Source organism: Hippocampus comes, unplaced genomic scaffold (genome assembly GCF_001891065.2).
Source record: "Hippocampus comes isolate QL1 unplaced genomic scaffold, H_comes_QL1_v1.1 scaffold105, whole genome shotgun sequence".
Taxonomy (NCBI): domain Eukaryota; kingdom Metazoa; phylum Chordata; class Actinopteri; order Syngnathiformes; family Syngnathidae; genus Hippocampus; species Hippocampus comes.
Window position 1 is genome coordinate 1,325,701 of NW_017806235.1, and position 19,989 is coordinate 1,345,689.

The 19,989-nt window shown below is 41.5% G+C and overlaps 1 protein-coding gene across 1 annotated transcript in view; it reads left to right on the top strand.

The window, feature by feature from the left end:
* The window catches only part of LOC109507307 (collagen alpha-1(XI) chain-like), a 40,172-nt gene extending 20,252 nt beyond the window's left edge, over positions 1-19,920 (top strand). Inside the window, exons 8-38 of the mRNA XM_019856637.1 lie at positions 1,096-1,392; positions 3,318-3,383; positions 4,514-4,555; positions 4,815-4,877; positions 5,967-6,041; positions 6,184-6,267; positions 7,990-8,046; positions 8,378-8,431; positions 8,929-8,982; positions 9,098-9,151; positions 9,231-9,284; positions 10,026-10,079; positions 10,176-10,220; positions 11,036-11,089; positions 11,176-11,220; positions 12,403-12,456; positions 13,876-13,920; positions 14,719-14,772; positions 14,865-14,909; positions 15,610-15,663; positions 15,744-15,788; positions 16,939-16,992; positions 17,086-17,193; positions 17,280-17,333; positions 17,809-17,862; positions 18,368-18,412; positions 18,613-18,666; positions 18,763-18,807; positions 19,262-19,315; positions 19,404-19,457; positions 19,804-19,920. Coding sequence (XP_019712196.1) covers positions 1,096-1,392; positions 3,318-3,383; positions 4,514-4,555; positions 4,815-4,877; positions 5,967-6,041; positions 6,184-6,267; positions 7,990-8,046; positions 8,378-8,431; positions 8,929-8,982; positions 9,098-9,151; positions 9,231-9,284; positions 10,026-10,079; positions 10,176-10,220; positions 11,036-11,089; positions 11,176-11,220; positions 12,403-12,456; positions 13,876-13,920; positions 14,719-14,772; positions 14,865-14,909; positions 15,610-15,663; positions 15,744-15,788; positions 16,939-16,992; positions 17,086-17,193; positions 17,280-17,333; positions 17,809-17,862; positions 18,368-18,412; positions 18,613-18,666; positions 18,763-18,807; positions 19,262-19,315; positions 19,404-19,457; positions 19,804-19,920 — 2,034 coding nt within the window. The remainder of the gene's footprint in view (positions 1-1,095; positions 1,393-3,317; positions 3,384-4,513; positions 4,556-4,814; positions 4,878-5,966; positions 6,042-6,183; positions 6,268-7,989; positions 8,047-8,377; positions 8,432-8,928; positions 8,983-9,097; positions 9,152-9,230; positions 9,285-10,025; positions 10,080-10,175; positions 10,221-11,035; positions 11,090-11,175; positions 11,221-12,402; positions 12,457-13,875; positions 13,921-14,718; positions 14,773-14,864; positions 14,910-15,609; positions 15,664-15,743; positions 15,789-16,938; positions 16,993-17,085; positions 17,194-17,279; positions 17,334-17,808; positions 17,863-18,367; positions 18,413-18,612; positions 18,667-18,762; positions 18,808-19,261; positions 19,316-19,403; positions 19,458-19,803) is intronic.
* The last annotated feature ends 69 nt before the right edge of the window (positions 19,921-19,989 follow it).

Sequence of the window (19,989 nt, forward strand, 5' to 3'; positions counted from 1 at the left end):
ATTGCAAACCTAAACAACAACCTAATGAGGAACATTCGGGGGTTAAATGAGAACAATATGGCCATTTGTTTTCCGTGAGCCACGTTGTCCTCCTGATGCGTGTTGGTGTAAAAATTCAATATTGCAATAATAGTTTGTGCTACTTGTCAGATTGCGGAAAATCCGCTTCACCAATTTCGGTTCGTTTTGAAATAGGCGTGCTTGGGCCAAGGAAGAACAATTTCGGGCCAAGGAAGAACAATTTCCATTGGGTGTGGATCATTAGAACAGTTTCAATTCAACATATTTTCCACTGTAACTGATTAGCACAAAAGTTTACGGGAGTGTGGTGCGTTAAACTTTGTGTCGATAACAGACAAGGAAGATAGAATATGATTTACGCACAAAAAATCCAATGCCTTAGCCGTTGAAGTTTCCGTGAAAAAAACTTTTTTCCAAGTGAACTGATGACCACAAAGCCTTACGGAGGATTGATGCAAAAAATGTGCCGATACAAATGAGGGTGTACACATCCATAAAAAAAAAAGCTAAATTCTAGGGGGGAGAAAAGTTTTGATTCAACATTTTTATGTTTTAACTGATGGCCACAAAAAATGATGGAGCGGTGATGCAAAAAAAAAAAATGCGACCTGTACTAGAAAAGGTGTCGATCCAGGAATCACAAATCCACATAACTTGTGGGCCCATAAAATTTTCGTGCTGTTCTGGGTGAGGATGACAAAGGAATTGCTAATGGCCTTAGCACTGTTAGCACTGTTTCTCGTTAAGAAAGAACGGGAAACAATCTTTTAGATGTATATGAACAAGTTTTGGTCCTTTAGTATGTTGATGGTTGGCAGTTATTAGAGTTTCTGTTTTATGGCGCGGTGGCAAACTTTGTTGCCGCGCTCAAATTTGGTGAAGTCGCGCAAAATCCCTCGGACAATTTCATTTTGGGTGGAGTCCTGAAAACGGCCAAACGATGGCCATTTCAAACCAAAACATCTGTGGAATTTTGGGTTCTTTGGGCTGTTTTGTGGGTCTACTCATCATAAACATGCCGACTAAATGTCCATGTCTTCTCCTTCCTCACCTCCACTTCCGGATCCATCCCAGACATATGAAGAGGAAAATGTGGACGACTACATCACCGGTGTGGAACAGGTCGGGGCGGACCCCACTCCCGCGGCGGCAACCGTCGCCCCGGTGGACACCAACGACAACGTGGACGCCGGCACCAACAACTATGAATTCAGGGAGTACGACTTGGCTGAAGGCGAGGAGACCCAGGAGACGCCCTACGACTACGGCGACTACGGCGACTACGGCGCTCCAACCGACACCAAGAAATCCATGGGCGAGGAGGAGTTTGGCCCCGGCGTTGCGGCCGAAACTGACTTCAGGGAGAGCGGCGTAAGTGATGACAATGAAGGCTGTTAAGATGTGGCGGTGATCAGGAATGCGTGTTGGGAACGTCGCGGGTGTTTGTTGTTTTCGGACGGTGTCGGGTAGTAGCTTGAGGCGTAGACATCTTCGAAGATTTTGCAGATGGTAACCTCTCTGTCACTGCGACATGAACTCTGCAGCCCCAGTGACCTTTTCTGTTTAGACAGTGCACCCTGCTGATGCCACCGCTCATCTGTTTGCCTTACAGCACATCCTGTGCTTTTAAAGCTCATGGACATCGGGGTCTTTTCAAATATATTTCCGTAAAATCTCTTCTTGTTGGAAATGTTAGCCCTGGCGAAAAAACGGTGTTTTTTGAATCTTGTTTTTGGACGTCATTGATTTAGCTTTTTTCTTTAATTCCACGTACCTGTACTTTGTTTGCTTGGCGTGTTTGTTCCTTTGAATTTGAATTCCCGATTTTGCGTGCAATCCTGCCTCGCCGTCTTGATTCCCTGCTTTTCAGACCTCAACCACGCACATCCATCACACAAACCTGGGCTTGAAACAGATGCGCCGACTTTGAAGCCTTAACCAAAGATTAAAATCAAAACTCGAGAGTGAAACCCTAATCCTTGTTTGCAACCTAAGCCTGTCCCAAAACTCAGCAATGAAATCGAAACACCTGTTTGAAACTCTTGTTTTTTAATCTGTATCCTTTATTGAAACTCTAATTTGAAATTCGGACTCTGTCTTGAAACCCTGATTTAAAACTTTTTTTTCGTTTGTAACCTTAACTCTTTTTGGAAACCTTTCATTTGAAACCCTAACCCTGTCCTCAAACCATAACTGTAGGTTGAAACCCTAACCCTGTCTAGAAAGTCTAATTTCAAACCCTAACCCTGTTTAAAAACCCTCATTTGAAACCCTCACCCTGTGATGAAAGTCTCATTTGAAACCATAACCCTTGTTTAGAACCCTAACCCTATCTGAAAAATGTTTATTGAAGTTGTAAACTTGGCCCAAACCCATGTTTGAAATCCAAGCTTGAAATCCTTGTTTGAAACCAAAGCAAACCTACTTGAAACCTTAACCAATAATTCACCTACCATCTCTTGAAAGTCTAATTTGAAACCTGAACCTGGACTTGAGTTTCTAACTTGACTTGACATTTTTTTAGATTGAGATCTAACCCTCACCCTGCCTCATCTTCATGTTTAAAACCCTAACTGTGACTTCAAACCCTAACCCTGCCTTGCAATCCTGTGGATATTTGCAAACGCAAACGAATCAAGCAAACTATATCATACACAGTTGACAATACAATCAGCGATATTACAAACTAAATTATACTCAAGTACGTCTACTGTAGTTTAACCAAGGGCTTAGATTAGATTAGATTAGATATCCTTTATTTGTCCCACACTGGGGAAATTTGCTTCTTGCAGTGGCTGTAAGATGAAGCTTCTCCAAGGCAGGAAGTAACAAACCTCGGGGGTTAATCGCCAACGTGCTATTAGTGCTCTCCGGGAGACTATCCCAGCACACCGCAGAAGTCCTCCATGATTTTCATAAGCTGCTGGACACTGTCCTTTTGGGGCTTTTGGTAATGCCTCTCATGTGAAGTCATTGTATGGATAGTGTCAGGTAACCACCCCTGAAGTTTTTTTTTTGTTTTTGTTTTTTTTAATGTCTAGTGAGGAATCTTACTAAATAGGAGTCCAAATTATAGCTACTGGCTGTATTATTCCTGAGGTTTATTTTTCCGAGCAGGCAGCAGAGAGCTACCTTAATCTTCATGAACAGTAGTCAACACTCTGTGGCGTTTTTCTTCACACTTTTATCGCAATCTCCTGCTGCTTGTCAGTCACGCATTTTCACATCCCCGCTCCATCTCCCAACATAAACGTGAATTGCCGTGTTTGAGAAAAGGCTTCTTCTCATGTCCACAGGTGGGAGGAAGTCAAAGTTACCTGGGAGAGAAAGGAGAGAAGGGAGAGCCTGCCGTTATTGAACCTGTAAGTTTTATGTCAATATATTTATGCACTTTGTTGTCTTTGTGTTCACCGTGGGACATGGCGCAGGTACGACAGCGTTCCTGTGCAAACTTGCCCATATTTGGAAGTGGTTCCTTCACGGCCTAGCGGAAGTAGCATGGATTTGTTTCCTGCTGCTAAGTCTATTCACTATTAGCACTATGAAAGTACTCTGCCAGCCCCTCTCCGATTGGATGCATCTTCTGATGTCAAAGCAACACTTCTCCCGAGATTTTCAGCATCTACCTGATGCGATCTGTTGTCGCACCTTTGCAAGACATACACAATGAATAGGTTGGTCAATGGCTTACTGCTAAATGCAGTGTAAAAAGCCATTTGGTGTACACTGACAATTAACCTACCTTCTAGCTTTTAGCACATCAACTCTCAGGATGAGATATTTCCTAGCTTGAATGCAGCAATGACTGAAATAGATATTTGTGAGTTGATACCTAGCTCAAGATAGCATCTGACATGGTCTTTTCATATCATACATATGAGGTCTACTAGTGCAGATTTTGGGTGATTTGATGTTAAAAGGCAGCTGCTTTGCTAGCTACCTAGCTTGCTACAGCTAACACGTGACGAAATCCATTTTTAAAATGAACATCATTAATTAATGTCATTGATTTTAGTTGTGATTGTTTGTGCTAGCCAGCAGCTCACCAACCATTTATTGCTCACATTTGACTCATTTAAAGATTATCATTGGGTCTCATTGCTACTATAATACATCAACTTTTCCGAAGCTAAACTGCCAAATGACTGCTAATTTGTGAACAAATAATGAATGTAGACAGAGTTTCACATTGATTGCATATGGTCAAGATTGTATGACTATATATGACTACTTTTCGGCAAATATGTGATATCTGTAACTCTTTCCGTACAGTCTAAGCTATATAACCCTAATATTAAGCGAAATGGTAGCTCCTCCCGGTACCATCTGTATTGAAACCAGTCCAAATGCTCGACCACACATACATAACCGTCGATGAATACTGCGTGTAGCAATACGTAAACTCCTTGACCTCAAACCCGCAGCAGCAGTGTGTTATTTGTAACGCTACTGTATTATCTACTCTTTTTCCTTTTTTTATTTTTTTTTTCAGGGTATGCTTATAGAAGGACCCCAAGGATCCCCCGGCCAGGCAGTGAGTATCACATTCTCTCCTGTCTGCCTTGCACACATGGAGAACAGCTAAAAAGAAGGATAAAGGAGGGGGTGATTTTATGGAAAGAGCGTCAGTGGTGGAGTGTGATGAGGACTGGGGGGGGGGGCGTCTTTTGAGGTCTTTTTGAAGCCATCTTTGCTTCTGTCTTTTTTGGACGTTGTACCGTCGGCGCTGGATGGACCGCCTGTGGTGAGCTTTGGGATATAATGAACTCAGAGTATGCATCTGTTTTTTTCAGGGTGTCCCGGGTACCCCAGGACTGCAGGGTCCCCCAGGACCTCCTGGAGATCCTGGTGCGAGGGTGAGTTGAATCCCCACAGCACATTTCACATGCATTTTTCCCCTCTTATCAACATTAATTTCATCCTGTGACAAGTCGAGGAAAAAAAGTTGTTGTTTTTTTGTAACAAAGAAAATCATACAAGGAAAGTGGAAAAGTGAATGAAAAGAAAGTGACCTCACTGCTATACCGCGGTGATCCCTCTGGGTTTTAAAACTAAACTTCCTCCCCTCCTGTCACTTCCTCTCATGGGAAAATTGTCTTGCCCAGGAGGATTAGACGTGACTCCTTCCTGTAGCCATGTGGTTTTCCATGGCGTAGCGCTTAGTCTGCATGCGTCACCATTATCATCGCTGTAAAGCCTCTTTTAACGTCACTTTCCAAGATATTGGACAGCCTAATTCATCTGGTTTCTCTTTAAGATGTACAGTAGCCTCAATGCCTCTCTTAAATCAACATCCAGCACAGCTCGACTTGTCCTCCTTTTCCCAGAGTCCTTTCTTGCAAGGAGTCTGCAACGAAGTCAACCCCTGAGATAAAACGTGATGCTTCATTACCTATAAAGACTTTAATTTGACTATTTATTTTGAGAGGCGGGAGAGAGGGCGGGTGCAGCATCTGTCGAGTTGATGGGGTGATTGACTTCAAAAACACTGGGAAAAGCCGCTTAATCCACAAACATCATGTTGTTACCAAAGAGCACTCTAATCCCTTCCAATTGACCCCATTGGGAAACGGTTTATTGCTGCTGTAAATCAAAGGGAAAAAAATATTGGATTGAAAACGTTCCACTTTTGGGTGGGCTCAACATGGCCCAAAAAAAAAATTTCACAGATTTTTTTGTTAGCACTTGTACTGTATCTTGGTAAAAATGTACTTAATGTATTTTAGGGGTCCTGCAAAAGTCACTCAGTAGCGCCCCCTGGAAAGTTATTAAAAAAATTAATAATAATAATCTCCACACCCCAGTTTTGCCAAGTGGCATGAAATTTTAGACAAACTCCTACTAGGGAATTTGCCTAATTTTGTCCTAATCAGAAGTCTGTATTATAGGCATCGTGGCAACTCTAAATTGCGATTCGCATTTTGATGCTCATTTTCACTCCACAGGGTCTTCCAGGACGACCTGGAATTCCAGGTTCGGACGGAGTCCCAGGGCCTGCAGGTACCATTCTGATGCTTCCAGTAAGTTCTACCACTTCACACACTGGCACAGTGGGGCTGCTACCCAATCTGCATTTTCCGTTTTTGTCATGCACTCCATTAAATTTGTCGTCAGAGGCTCTGTGATCTGAATTGCGTCACCCTTTTTCGTTTTGATCGACAGTTCCGAGCAGGCGGCGAAGCACACAAGGGACCCGTGGTGTCAGCACAAGAGGCTCAGGCTCAGGCCATCCTTTCCCAGGCCAGGGTAAGTCACGTGTCTGTTCTTCAGTTATACATTTAAAACAAGAGAGCAGTTTCACAACTACTTTAAGTCAACATCCCCTCGATGAGGTTGGGTCATCTTTTTTACATGGCACTATCTTCTTACACGCGACCTGAATGTCAGCTTTACAGTTGCCACCTTGTCTGATGGACAGCAGGTGTATTCTCTAATTGCCCTGGAGAGCCAGCGTTAAAATGTTTCGCCGGTTTTGCGGCGAAATATTGCAGCAATTTCTCTTTGAACACAATGGTTGTTACAGCTTTACAAATGCCGCATCTTCTGCACTTGCAGCAGTCACTTTTTATGCTAATTTGCATAAAATGGCCAAAAAGCAAAACCCAGTACAGTTTAATATGACCTTTAAAACCACACCCTCAACCTAATTTACTAAAGCCAAGAGCATTATTCGGTCTTTTGCATTGTCTGGACGTGCCTAATGAATTGGCATGCAGAAAGAAAATTGAGTGGTACTGCACTCCAGAGGTATGAGGGCAACGCTTACGATACATGGAGTTCATTAAGTCGAGCGCAAACATCCTACAGTATTTGCACCATTGGAGCGCAAGCCAAAACTCAATTTCAAGTCAAAGCACTTTGTTTTTCCGTTTTTCTTATTTGTTCCCAGCACCAGACACATTCAAAAAGAATTATTCTCCACACCTGGAAGCCAAACAACGGCATTAATATTGCCTTGTGAGTGCGGAGTAGGTCATGGATTGCTTTCCTGAGCAAACTAGCTCATTTTTAGGTCATTAGGCTACAAATGTTCCACACATTATTGGCTTTGGAACAAATGCACTCAGAAAAAAAAGGGTCCACTCTGTACATTTTTAGCCTCATTTGAATTATTTTCAGATACATGCTGGCGACGAGTTGTGTAGTGGCCAGCTAGTGACTCATGTCGTGGCCAGGGAGCCTTTATTTACTCAACTGCAGAGGATACCAGACATCGATCAGGAAGTGACGGGGATGGCATATGAAGTCAAAGCAATAAAGTCACGCTCAAACCTTTCTGTTCAAATGCTTACTAACTTTTTTCAGCAGGGTGCCCCCATATAAACTTCACAGCTTTGCAAATGGCGTGTCTGCCGTGTGGGTGATTTGGTCTGACTCCCTATCTTCTTTTCTGGACACTAATCAGCTGATTTTGTAACAAAATCACCATTAAAATTTGACATCCGGCTCCCGGCGCACGATCAGACCAAAATCAGCTTTACAGATGCCACGTTGGCCATGCTGGTAGTTTGCCTTCCTTGCCTTCCTTGTTTTTTTTTTTTTTTATGGACTCTACTGAGTTAAGGATTTTCTAAACAACTCCTCGCAAACTTTCTTCAGTGGGGCGCTTTCATTCAAATTAACAGACGTCACGTCTACCGTGCCTGGGGTAGGTCCTCCCGTGTTCCTTTTCTGGACATTATATACGTATTGTGTATGAAATAAATCCACACTTATGGAGACGTTTGCACAAAGGCCAAATCTTGGTTGATGCCACATCTGCTGTGTTGTCAAGCCGTATACCGCGAAGGATTTAAGTATGATCCATTCACATACATCAAAGGTTTCCTTTTAGGCTACATAAACTTAGAGCAATTCTGTGAGAAAGTCCGCCATTCTGCGCCCAAGTGCCGTGTGGGTGAGCAGTGGTTTCACGTGTCTCTTTGATTGTCCGCCCCTCCCCCTCTGCCCCCCGTCTCCCTCCTCCAGCTGGCCATGAGAGGTCCTCCAGGGCCAGCGGGCTTGGCGGGAAGGTCCGGTCCTGTGGTGAGTCCCTCTTCAAAGCACGTTGCACTGTGAATCCGCATGCTTGTCTGTTCATCCCACACCGCACATGAGATCATGAGCACACCCTTGCCGCACGTATATCATCACACACCCATACATGTGAAGGTCAATGGGCGGCTGAGGTCATGCGGTCATCTCTGGTTTTAGTCGCGGTCCAACTGCGTCTCACACCTAGAACCGTTTCTTTCTGTTTTACACTGTCAACGACTGATCCAGGAACTGATTTACCTCATTCCATTATGTTAGGTTCTTGTCCAGCGTCTGCATGCATGCAAAATGTTTTCACTCATTAAATTGTATTTTCTAACAGGGCAGTCCTGGAGCTCCCGGTCTTAAAGGGGACAGTGGAGATAACGGACCACAGGTGAGAAGTTGTTTTTGGATAGCTATGGAAGAGATGATTTTTCTTTGATTTCCCAGACACTCCTATAAAATAGCAACGTGCAGTGGGATACACGTGCTTGTCTTGACTTAATCTATTTCATTCTCGGGAGGCAAAATCATTTGTACGCAGGAGGTCCACGGACTTGAATTTGATTGCAGTACTCTAAAAAGGTCTGAAGTGGGCTGAAGGAAGTCGTCAAATTTCTGACGTTTATTCCAAGTGTCATAAAAAAAGTCCTAAAAATTCGGTTAGTAGACAAAAAAAATCTTACATTTAAAAAAAACAACATTTGATTTGCCCTATTAATTCTGAAATTTGATCAACATTTAAAACTTGATCAAAATGGATTTGAAAGTCTCCCAAAAGTCCGTCTAGTTGACTTCCTTGAACCAGCAAATATCTTGATTTGGGGTATTTTTTTTTTGGAAGTAGACAAGATGAACCACTGTCATATTTATGATCTGTTTGTCTCTTAGGGCCCCAGAGGTCTTCAGGGTCCTACTGGTCCCCCAGGAAAGCCAGGAAAGCGAGTGAGTCAAGCTTGGACAAATGAATCTATCCAAATGGAGACCAATCAAGTCCAAAAGGACTTCTCCGCTGGCATCCGCGTCGACTCATGTTTCCGATATGTCTGTGCTGCCCTAGGGTCGTAACGGAGCTGACGGTTCACGAGGAATGCCAGGAGAGCCCGGGACCAAGGTACCGTCATTCACGCATACACTCATGATTTATCATCGTAGGCGTTGTTACACCTGTCGTGACATCACCGTCTTTCCAGGGTGACCGAGGTTTCGACGGCCTTCCCGGTCTCCCCGGCGAGAAGGGCCATCGGGTGAGTATCACTGTATTCTTTAACTACTTTACGATAATTTCAAGCTGTGTTCATTTCTATTGTACAAGATGACGTTCGTCATGAATAGCTGGTGAGATGAGCAATCAATTTGTCATTTGACGTGCCTGCTTGGATTATTTCTAATTGTAAAAGAGGTGTTTAGCCTTAATAATCGATCAAATGAATGATCAATATCGTATTATCGTATATATCGTATTACATTGCGCGTGTGCCCATGCATGACTATTTTTTGCTGGATTATTTCTAGCTGCGATTATTTCTCTAGTCCACGATGGTGGCCATTTTGTATCGCATAGAAACATAAGAGAAGGGTTCAATATTTTCGATTTTCAAACGTGACCCGCAGTGTCACGCAAGGACACTTTTTAAAAACAGCATCTGATCCACCTCAGATGTTGTTTCCAAAGCGGTGTTGTGGGGTTGATGCTCCCATTTCTCAGAAAAAAAGAAAGGCCAGGGCGGCGGCCGTGGAAGAGTCCTTTAAAAATCACCAAGGAAGTATCTTCAGACGTCAATTCCATCCTATATGGCGTAATTAAAGGACGTATAGGGGACGTCTAAATACAGGGAAGCATATTCTACCCAATGTGGTCACGTCTTTGCATCGTTTGGTAATTGCCGAGTCATCGGCTTTTTTCCTTCCTCTGCCCCAGCTGTGAGCCTGCAAACCCCAACCCTGCTTTGCTTCGCTAACTTTTCTTTGATACCTCTTTTCTCCAGGGGGAGCATGGTCCGACAGGGCCTCCAGGACCTCCAGGAGAAGACGGGCCAAGAGTGAGTATTCAGCACGTCCCCTCCAATTCCAACGTTACCCCCCCCCCACCCCCCTTTGTGTTTTCTTGCCAGTAAGCCCTCTCGTTGCCTCCGCAGGGGGAAGACGGCCAGGTTGGACAGAGAGGTGTGGCTGGAGAGGCCGTAAGTGGATTTATTGGCTTCTGAAAAGAAAATGTGGCGCTATAAGTCTGACTCGCGGCAGCAAATCAATCTGTCAAACACACCGTTTTGGCCATCAAAACCAAAAACTATGTGTGTGAGAGCAGAAAGTCTCATACTGTATTTATTGTATGTGTGATGACAGCACACGCACACGCATGCACACGGACGCGCAGACACTTGATTATAAGTCTCCAAATAGAGCCGGCTTCACGTAGTGGGCGATACCCATAATGACCACACGAGGTCAGTATTTATGAGCACAATAGTTGTAGAGCGCTCCAAATTCCCACAGTTTTATGATGCCAATAAACGCAGCGCGTTTCAATTTAGATGACGTTTCCAAGAACGACCATTTATTTACGTGTCTGTTCGTTTAGTCCAGGTTCTGTATTGTTTTCGTGGAATTTTTATTCAAGTTTGTTCTGCTTTTCCTTGCTTTCTTTCCTCCTTTAACTTTGTTTTTATTTTTATTTTTGGGTTTTTGTTCCTCACTCCTTTGCTCTTTTAGATTTTTTTTTAAAGTTGACTTGACTTTTTTGTTGTTGTTGTTGTTGTTGTTCTTGTATTCAAATGTTCCTTACTCGTTGTTATTGTTTACTTGGTTTTTATGTCCTTCTCTTTTTTTGTTACTTTGTTTTCATCACTTTTTTCTGTTTTATGCACTCTTGTTTTTTTAGTTCATACGATTATACTCAAATTGTTTTTTTTTTCTTTTCGAGTTTTACTCAATGCAATGTGACTCATAGTCTTCTTTGCTCTCTTATTCAAAATTGTGTACTTGTTTCGCCACACAGGGTCCTCGAGGTTTGCTGGGCCCCAGAGGTTCGGCGGGGCCTGCAGGGCAACGTGTACGTACACCGCACATCAGTGTATCATCGTGCTTGCATCGCTCTCTGGAGAAATGCTCTGATCTATCACACCCTTTTCCCTGCAGGGCCTTCCTGGACTTGACGGTCAAGCGGGTCCCAAAGGAAACATGGTGAGGACCATATTTTGTTTTCTCCTTGGTGTGTGTGATTTTTATTTTTAGTCATATTTACCCAAGGATTGCAGTGAGCTACTTGTGTCAAGACCATCAGAGTGTTCACTTCATCATCATATGTCATAACAGAAGTCATAGTTAATTTTCATATTACAGAGTAATATAATTGTTGGGAAACCTTTTTTCTTTTTTTAAACTACCAAGTGCAAAGACCTGTCAGGAGGAGGAGAATGACGTCCGCTTTTGTGAGGGTCTCACCGGGAAGCTGCATTGGGGTCGGGTCACTAGTCAAGAAGCCTAAACAAGTCCACGTGTGGTCACTGAGTCACTGACACGAAGATATTCATAAAGCCAACGTGTTATTTGCTTAATCTCTATGAGGCCTCATTGTCCTCGCACAGGGCTTACACTGACGCCTTGTTAGCCTTCTTTTCCATCAAAGTTGTCGCGACATGTTTATATTAAGCTGAGAACATGTGAAGCAGTTTCGTCTCTGGGAGTTTTTTTTCTGTCTGCGTGTGGTTTGTGACACATTTAAAGACAGAAAGGAGGGAGAAACAAAAAGCAAATTGTATTACGCTCCCAGATGTTACAGTAACACACACTGTACCTATTAGGCACCTCATTGTGAAATGTAAGATGTTTAAACACCAAGTCATCCAAGAAAAGTCACGTCTATTTGTCTTTCTTTGAGGTCACGAGTCACTGTCATTGAGCTTGCTGGTTTGCCTTTCGAGTATTTTGCAACAATAAAAGGGCTTTCGCCAAATGGTTTCCGGCAAGTTGGAAGCGCCAGTTGTCCAAAGTGTCGATAGTTTATTACGAGTTTGTCTTAAAAGTGAAGGCGGGATTGTCTTTGGGGTTTATTCCAACATTGCAAGCTCATCTGACCCTGATTTGCAGCAAGGAAAAATAAGTCTTTCGCAATCATAAAAACATGCCTGCAGTCACCCAAAGTGTCTTTTCTCAACACGTTGTCTGTGTTTCATCTGAAAAGCGAAGGCGGTACTCTATTGTCTTTTAAGTTTAACCCCAAAGGCGTTTAATAAGGTTATTCCTCAACGAACGCATTCACTCTGGTGGCCCTCATAGGACAAGTCCCAGCAACAACCCGATCTCGTTTTGCAAACAACACAGTCAAATAAAAATGTGAACGAGGTTCTTCTTCTGATGTTCTAGGGTGTACAAGGAGAGCCCGGTCCTCCCGGACAGCAGGGTGTGCCTGGTCCTCACGTAAGTCCTCCCTCCATCCATCTATTCGTCCGTGCATCTGCGTGCTCTGTTTTCTAACTCAACATGATGGCTTCCGATGCCTGAAATTCTTCCCCTCGCTTCTTTCTTTATTCTCCTCCTCAGACGTCTGTTTTACCCATCCGACGTCTGCGCGAACACTTTGCACTCTTATCTCCTCCCCCTTTGTTTTTTTCAGCCCGACAAAATTCACACGAGGAGTTGACTTCGGTTCACTTCTCAGGAGGAATAGCAATATAATGTCCCTGGGTCTCATTGACCCGAGACTTTTTTTAATCATCCAAAAAGTGTCAGAAAAGCTCAATAAATATTGGTTGTTTTTTTAATGAACTCTAACACAAACAATTTCAATCAATATTTAGTGTCTTACATTACATTCTTCAATGAGAGAATTCATGAAATTTATGTCAACCAATAGATTCACACGTTTTTTTTTAAACTCTATAATTATATCGGTAGTATTTATTCATTATAACAGTTGCAAAACAGTCAAATCAAACATCAGTATATGTAATGAAAACGGTTCATTTCATACAGCCTTGAGTGTTTGACTTTATTTGTCAACGGGTCATTTGTCAAGCACTCAGGCAACTTTTTTTCGCTGTTGTTTTGCAGAAGTTTAGCGCTCTTTATTAACTCAAGCTGCAAATAGTTGGAAACAAGATGAAATCGTCTAACTTAAAAAAAACAAATGTTTGACTACCAACTCAATTTGACCCGCAACATAACACGATGGTTCTAATTTGAAATTATTTACTAAATGACCGTAGCCTGCATTTGTCAGTATCCAATTTTTTTTAATCCTCTTGAGAAAAAAAAGCAACCTTGGAATGCATCATTTCAGATGTAGAGATGAGAAGGAAAGCCCTGTGGGTAATTAAAGGTACCCAGGGTCAGATTGACCTCACACATCATGCGTGAGTGCGATAATTCAATTGTTTTTCATGAAAAATGCACATTCAAACAAAAGGTTTACTTTACATCAGAAAGAAACACATCTAAAATGCAAGACATGGATATTTTACACCGTTTTTTTCTTTCCATATCTGTTCATCCAGCAGCAGAAGGAATGTCAAAGTGGCTTCTGGACAAGAGAGCTTGCCTTTTTTTCGATGGAGGGAAAATAAAATGTCAAATATGTTCCTAAATGCTTATTCTTTTCACGGATAGAAGCCCCGGGAGTGAAATCAAGCGACTTGCGGAAATAATAATAAAAGTCCATTTGCATGGCCGGCTGAGCGCGTCTGAATAAACACTGCTAAAGTACTTCCAATGTGGAAGCAATGAAGCGGTAAAAATCAGCAAATTAAAACGGGAAACAGACTTGACAGGTGCTCTTTTTTTTGCACGTTGTGTGTAAAACCCACTCTGTCTCTCTCTCTCTCTCGCCTTCTTTTTCAGGGTCTCATTGGGCCTCAAGGTCCGATCGGGCCTCCCGGTGAAAAAGTGAGTAGTCCCTCCCTCCTGCCTCAAAAGTTGATTTTCACTTAAAAGCGCTCCAGCAGATGTGCTGCCGCGGAAGAAAGCCTCAAGTGGTTGCATTCGTCTGACTCTGCACGCCTCACATTACACAACTTTGAGGTTAAAGCCATAGAATTACACACAATACTTCAGTAGAACCTCTAAAATTTGCATTTTCAGGAACTAAAGTGAACCATCGCTATAGGCAGACCAGCGGTGAATCCCAAACATTTCTGAAGAATAGTTTTAACACTAAATACATCCCAATGTATGATCCAAAGCGCTTGATTAACATTTGACTTCAAACAGCTTATTTATGACTTGGTTTTGAAAATAAAAAAGTGTGAGGGCGCCTCGCAACCCAGAAAAATCCCAATGACTACTTTCCTACACTCCTAGTGGAAATACTCTTTCTAGATATTGTGTTATGTCTACATACAGGATACTCTTCATCTACTTTAGCTGTTAGCGGCTGATCAGCTGGGAATTGTGGCGAATTAATAATCGTTCATCACACGTTTCCTCTTTGTTCTCGGCAGCACTCTGTTGTTGAGGCCTCAAAAAAAGTCCAAGAAAAACAAAATAGAGTGAATCCATCCTGAAGATGTTCGCTGAAGTCTTGGGAGATGATAGCATCAACTTGCAGCTTGTGACGCAGCATTTAAGACCTTGTTTTTTTTCTGATTAGAGATTGGGTCGTTTTACAAATACCAAGATGAATTTTAAGGTTTTCCTGTATTTTTAACTTCCTGCCTTCTCGCGCTGTCTATCACATGAATGTAGGGACCTCAAGGAAAACAGGGTTTGGCCGGTCTTGCTGGTGCTGATGGACCTCCTGTAAGTAAAGTCCCTCCTCAATCTGTACAAAATGGCAACGAATAATATTATATTCAGCTAAGGAAGTGTTTTGTTTGTTTGTTTGTTTTTAGGGTCACCCTGGTAAAGAGGGTCCTCCAGGCGAGAAAGGAGCAGCTGTAAGTGTTGTGTGTGTGTGTGTGTGTGTGTGTGTGTATGTATGTATCTATGTATGTATGTATGTATATATGTTTTTTATTGTTGTTTTTACATATGCTTGTATTTTGTCATTCATTCATCAGATTTCTCAAAATATAATATTTTAAACATATAACGTCAGTCTCTTAAAATAATGGCCTGAGTCAGCTGGCAGGCAACTTGTATTGACAGAATTACTTGGATGCTTTCCCGAGTCACTTGTTACTAGGCAGAATACATGAGGCACAATCATTTCCACCCGATAAAAAAATCCAGTCAAGCTCTCTTGGCTGTTTGGTTGACGGAGAATTCCGCAGCCCCCACATAGCTGGAAAGGGGACAGTCAGAGAGTGGTCAGTGACCAAAAAAAAAAAAAAAAAAAAAAATTGCACTGAATTTATTGCTGCTAAAAATAACAGGCTTTTTTTTTTTTTAAATCACGCTGCCATCTGGTGGATGTTGTGGCCCACTGCCCAACTTGTCCCTATGATGCACAGTGTATGGAACACATTTTGCGTGACCTAAATATGAGAGCATTTCACCTGACTTTTTCACTGTGTATAATTGAGTTCAGATTCTTGTCAGTCTTTTCCACATGTGTAACTTGTTACATACTTCTGGGAAATCAATGGAAATGTATCAAATAAACTCAAATAAATAACACTTTTTCCTCATCCTCAGGGTTTCCCCGGACCAATGGGATCCATCGGCTACCCCGGACCTCGTGGCGTTAAGGTGAGCGCTCATCACACTTTGGACAAAACTGACAAATATCCCCTAAGTTAAGATCTAACTTGATTTGCGGTTTTATCCAGGGAGCAGAGGGAATCCGAGGCCTGAAAGGTGGCAAAGGAGAAAAGGTAAACATACATTTTATGTCTTCCAAAAAAAGCAGTTCTGATATTGGCAAAGATTGATTGTGTAGACAACCACGAATCACGAGGAATGGGAAGCACTTTTTTGGAAGGCCCCAACCACACATTTGAACAAAGAAAAGTTTGGGGATTCGATTGTTTGAATGGATTTGGCCACCTTGTGTCGTTTGAGACTTTCCAATGCAAGCACCAAGATTTACTGTGCGGTTACATACAGTACTGCTTTGCCAAGAAATACCTCAACTTTACAGTTCATTGTGAAAATGTTTGTTTTTTTTAAATTACATATCGGGCAAGTTTCTGGAAACCTTCCATGCAGTTGGAGATTTTTCATGACATTGCATTGGAAATGACTGGAAATTGATGGAATGGCCAATTATTTTACAAACTGCAATGTTGAAATGAACCAAAATTAATATTTTTAAAAAATCTAAAGTATTACATTCTCCTCATGTACTTTTTTTTGGTGCTGCAGTATTTTTGCAAACTATATGCTCTTACATGAATATTTTGATTCTATTAAATTATGACTAATTTTAATAATAATACATTGTACCATGAACAATCGCAACTGGAAATGTGTTTGTTTTTTGCAAACTGCCAAACAGAATATTTTGAATATCAGAAATGTAGATTTTTTTAAATTTATTATTTGTATGATATTTTGGGGGATGATATTTATTATTGCTTAAATTTTGGCGGGATTTTATTGCTGTAGTAGAAACTATTTTGAATATTTTCCTGTATTTTATTCATATTTTTTCTGATATTGCTTCATTTCATTGTTCATTTTAAGCATCACCATTGACTTAATAGATTTTGAATTCATATTATATGTATTTTTCCCCACAACGTTTTACCTTTTCTTTCCTGAAAGTGACAATTCCCGCTCACTCTAGTATACAGTACTGTATTCCCATTAGTTTCAGAACCACGATGCTGCACTTTTCTTTCATAACACCAGATGGCAATAGAGTAACGCAGATGTGAACTCTAACGTGGTTTATCTGCTTTAATCCAAATTGCCACTGGGGGGCACTGTCGGCAAACATACATTCTTCTTGTGTTCCTGCAATGTGCTGTTTTACAAACTATAGAGTATCATCAACATATTCATGCATTTAATTCCATATAGGGAGAAGATGGGTTCCCTGGCTTCAAAGGCGATATGGGGCTCAAGGGCGACAAGGTAATTTTTTTTTTCCAAATGTTTTCAGCAGGACGTCTCAAAACTAAAATTTAAAGCAAACATTAAGAAGTGTTTGTTTGGGGGGACATCCAGGGTGAGGGGGGTGTAACAGGACCCCGCGGAGAAGACGGACCCGAGGGCCCCAAGGGCACATCGGGACCCAACGGAGATTCCGGTCCCATCGGTCCAGCTGGAGAGAAGGTAAAGCAACCGATCAGATGCCAAGACTGAAGTCCAAATTGAAGATGACTTTGTTTTAAAGATTTGTGTTTTCCTCTGTTGTTTAGGGAAAGCTTGGAGTGCCCGGTTTGCCCGGATACCCTGGAAGACAAGGTTCTAAAGTATGTGGAAAATCCACTTAACTGACATGCACTTCATAATTTCATAATGTAAACCTGACTGGCTGGAAATTAAGTTTTGACAGACATATAGTTCATTCAGTTAGTTTTTCACCAATTGTGAGAGAATTTTTCTTGCACTCCAATGAGCAAGTTTTTTTTTTACATTTTTAATTACTGTATGTTTTTTTTAGGTATTTGTTAGAATGGAAAACCGGCTACATTTACTCCTAAGTCAGTTTTTTTAATTAATTAATTTTGCATCTAGTCTTAATTTTCATATGTGTACTGTATTTTTATTTTTACTTCTTGTATTCCTTAATTTATTGTGTTTTTAAATGTTGCAATTATTTGTAAAACATGCTAACTTTGATTTAAATGTAACCCTGTATTTGTTTTTTTTTTAATTGTTACTTTATTTATTTTTTTTATTTTACCTGTGCTGCTTTCCAATTTGCTCTTTGTGTTTTTCTCGCAGGGCTCCAATGGCTTCCCCGGTTTCGCCGGATCCAATGGCGAGAAAGGCGCAAGGGTCAGTTTTGTTTTATATTCAAGGAAAGCCCAGCTAACAGCCCTTCCAATGTTGAAAATAATCATTGATGACATAGATTCTATGTCAACCACTTTATTTCACATTTGAATTGTATTTTGCAATTATTTATTTTTAACAATGTTTTTTCTTCCCCGGTTTCGCCGGATCCAATGGCGAGAAAGGCGCAAGGGTCAGTTTTGTTTTATATTCAAGGAAAGCCCAGCTAACAGCCCTTCCAATGTTGAAAATAATCATTGATGACATAGATTCTATATCAACCACTTTATTTCACATTTGAATTGTATTTTGCAATTATTTATTTTTAACAATGTTTTTAGCTTTGTTCCCCACAAATTGCCAGTGGGATATGTGATATTCATATCAAACACCTTGACCCTTTGTTTGTCTCAAGATGCTCATATTCTCTTGTGCAAAGTCATTAAATTTTATTTGCACTTGCCCCTAATTTGAAGCTTGTTTTGGTGTTGTTTGTTGTTTCTGTCAGGGAGTTGCTGGCAAATCCGGACCTCGAGGCCAACGCGGCCCGACGGTAGGCAATTTCATGCATCTGAATCATGAATGATTTATGTTGCTTCAAACAACAATGACAGTGGTGTTTTGATTTTGGAGGGGGTGGGATCAAATTGGTTGGGGGACACGGTGCATTCATTGCCTACGTATTTTCAGGACAATATTTAGTTCCTTCGATGACAGCAAAATGTGTGTGTGTGTGTGTGTGTGTGTGTGTAGGGTCCACGCGGTGGGCGTGGTGCCAGAGGGCCTACAGGAAAACCAGGAGCAAAGGTGATAAGCCAATTCATGTATGAATTACGTGAGGTCTGAATGTGACCTTGAACTGCGAAAGCTGAAATTGGGTGTTATCTTTTTGTCCTCCCTCAGGGCACCTCCGGCAATGATGGACCTTCAGGACCACCCGGAGAGAGGGTTCGTGTTTCACTTTTTTTATTATTATTATTTTTTGTCTTCATATGTTTGTCCACAAAGTACGCCTGCGGGAAATTCTTCTTCGATTGCCTCACTACTGAAAGTGACAAATATACTGTATTGATAAGGGTGGCTTTGATTCTGCGATCCAATACACTGTACGTTAGATCCCTGCATATTAGCATTTCGGCATTCACAGATTCACCTATGTGCAAATTTTTTTAGCGACCCTATCCTCTTTTTTTACATGGACGGACGGGCCTAATCCCTATCCCCATCAAAGAATCCACTGAAATCAACATCTATTTTTTCCAAATACTTTCTTTTTTTAACTTGTGTTAGTTTTTACATGTCAGTATATAGATTATTATATCGAAATTGGATGGACGGATTAAAAAAAAAAAAACATCATGAAACTGTATTTCAATTTACCGACCACTTCTTCTCATTAAAGGGTCCTCAAGGACCACAAGGACCTGTCGGCTTCCCCGGACCAAAGGGACCCAATGTAAGTAATTGCCATCACAATGTTCGTATTAATATATACATTTTTTTTTTAATGATGATCTCTATTTGGTCCTGCACCCTACTTGTAGGGCCCCCCAGGAAAAGACGGGCTGCCAGGTCACCCAGGACAGAGAGGAGAGACGGTTAGTGTTAATCTTAATCCCCCTTGAACTCCCAATCCACCTTTGGCTAAACTACATCCCTGGAAATGCTGACTGGTCCATCACAATCTTCTATCTAGTTAGCCAGCTAAGATAACAATCTAGCATGATTGTTTTGAAGTCGGGAGTTTTTCATCGTTGTTGCCTCTCAAACAAGCAAAATAAAATCAATCCAGATAAATGCAGACTGTTAAAGTTGCGTGGACGGTTGATTAGTTTGTGTAACACGTATCTTGTCTGCTCTTTGCATGAGGCCGAGTTAACCAGCGAAGCTCACAATCTACCCTGATGACTTTGGATAAAATTGAGCTGATACTTTTCCTTTCAGGGCTTCCAAGGAAAGACCGGACCACCAGGACCTGGAGGCGTGGTTGGACCTCAAGTAGGTTCTTGTTGTGCGGCGCTTACGTTAAGAAATGCACAAGTAGCAGATGCATTCCATTAGGAAAAAGTAGAAGGAAAGGTTAAAAAAAAAAAAAAAAAAAAGTAAAATGAATAACATTTGACAACTTTG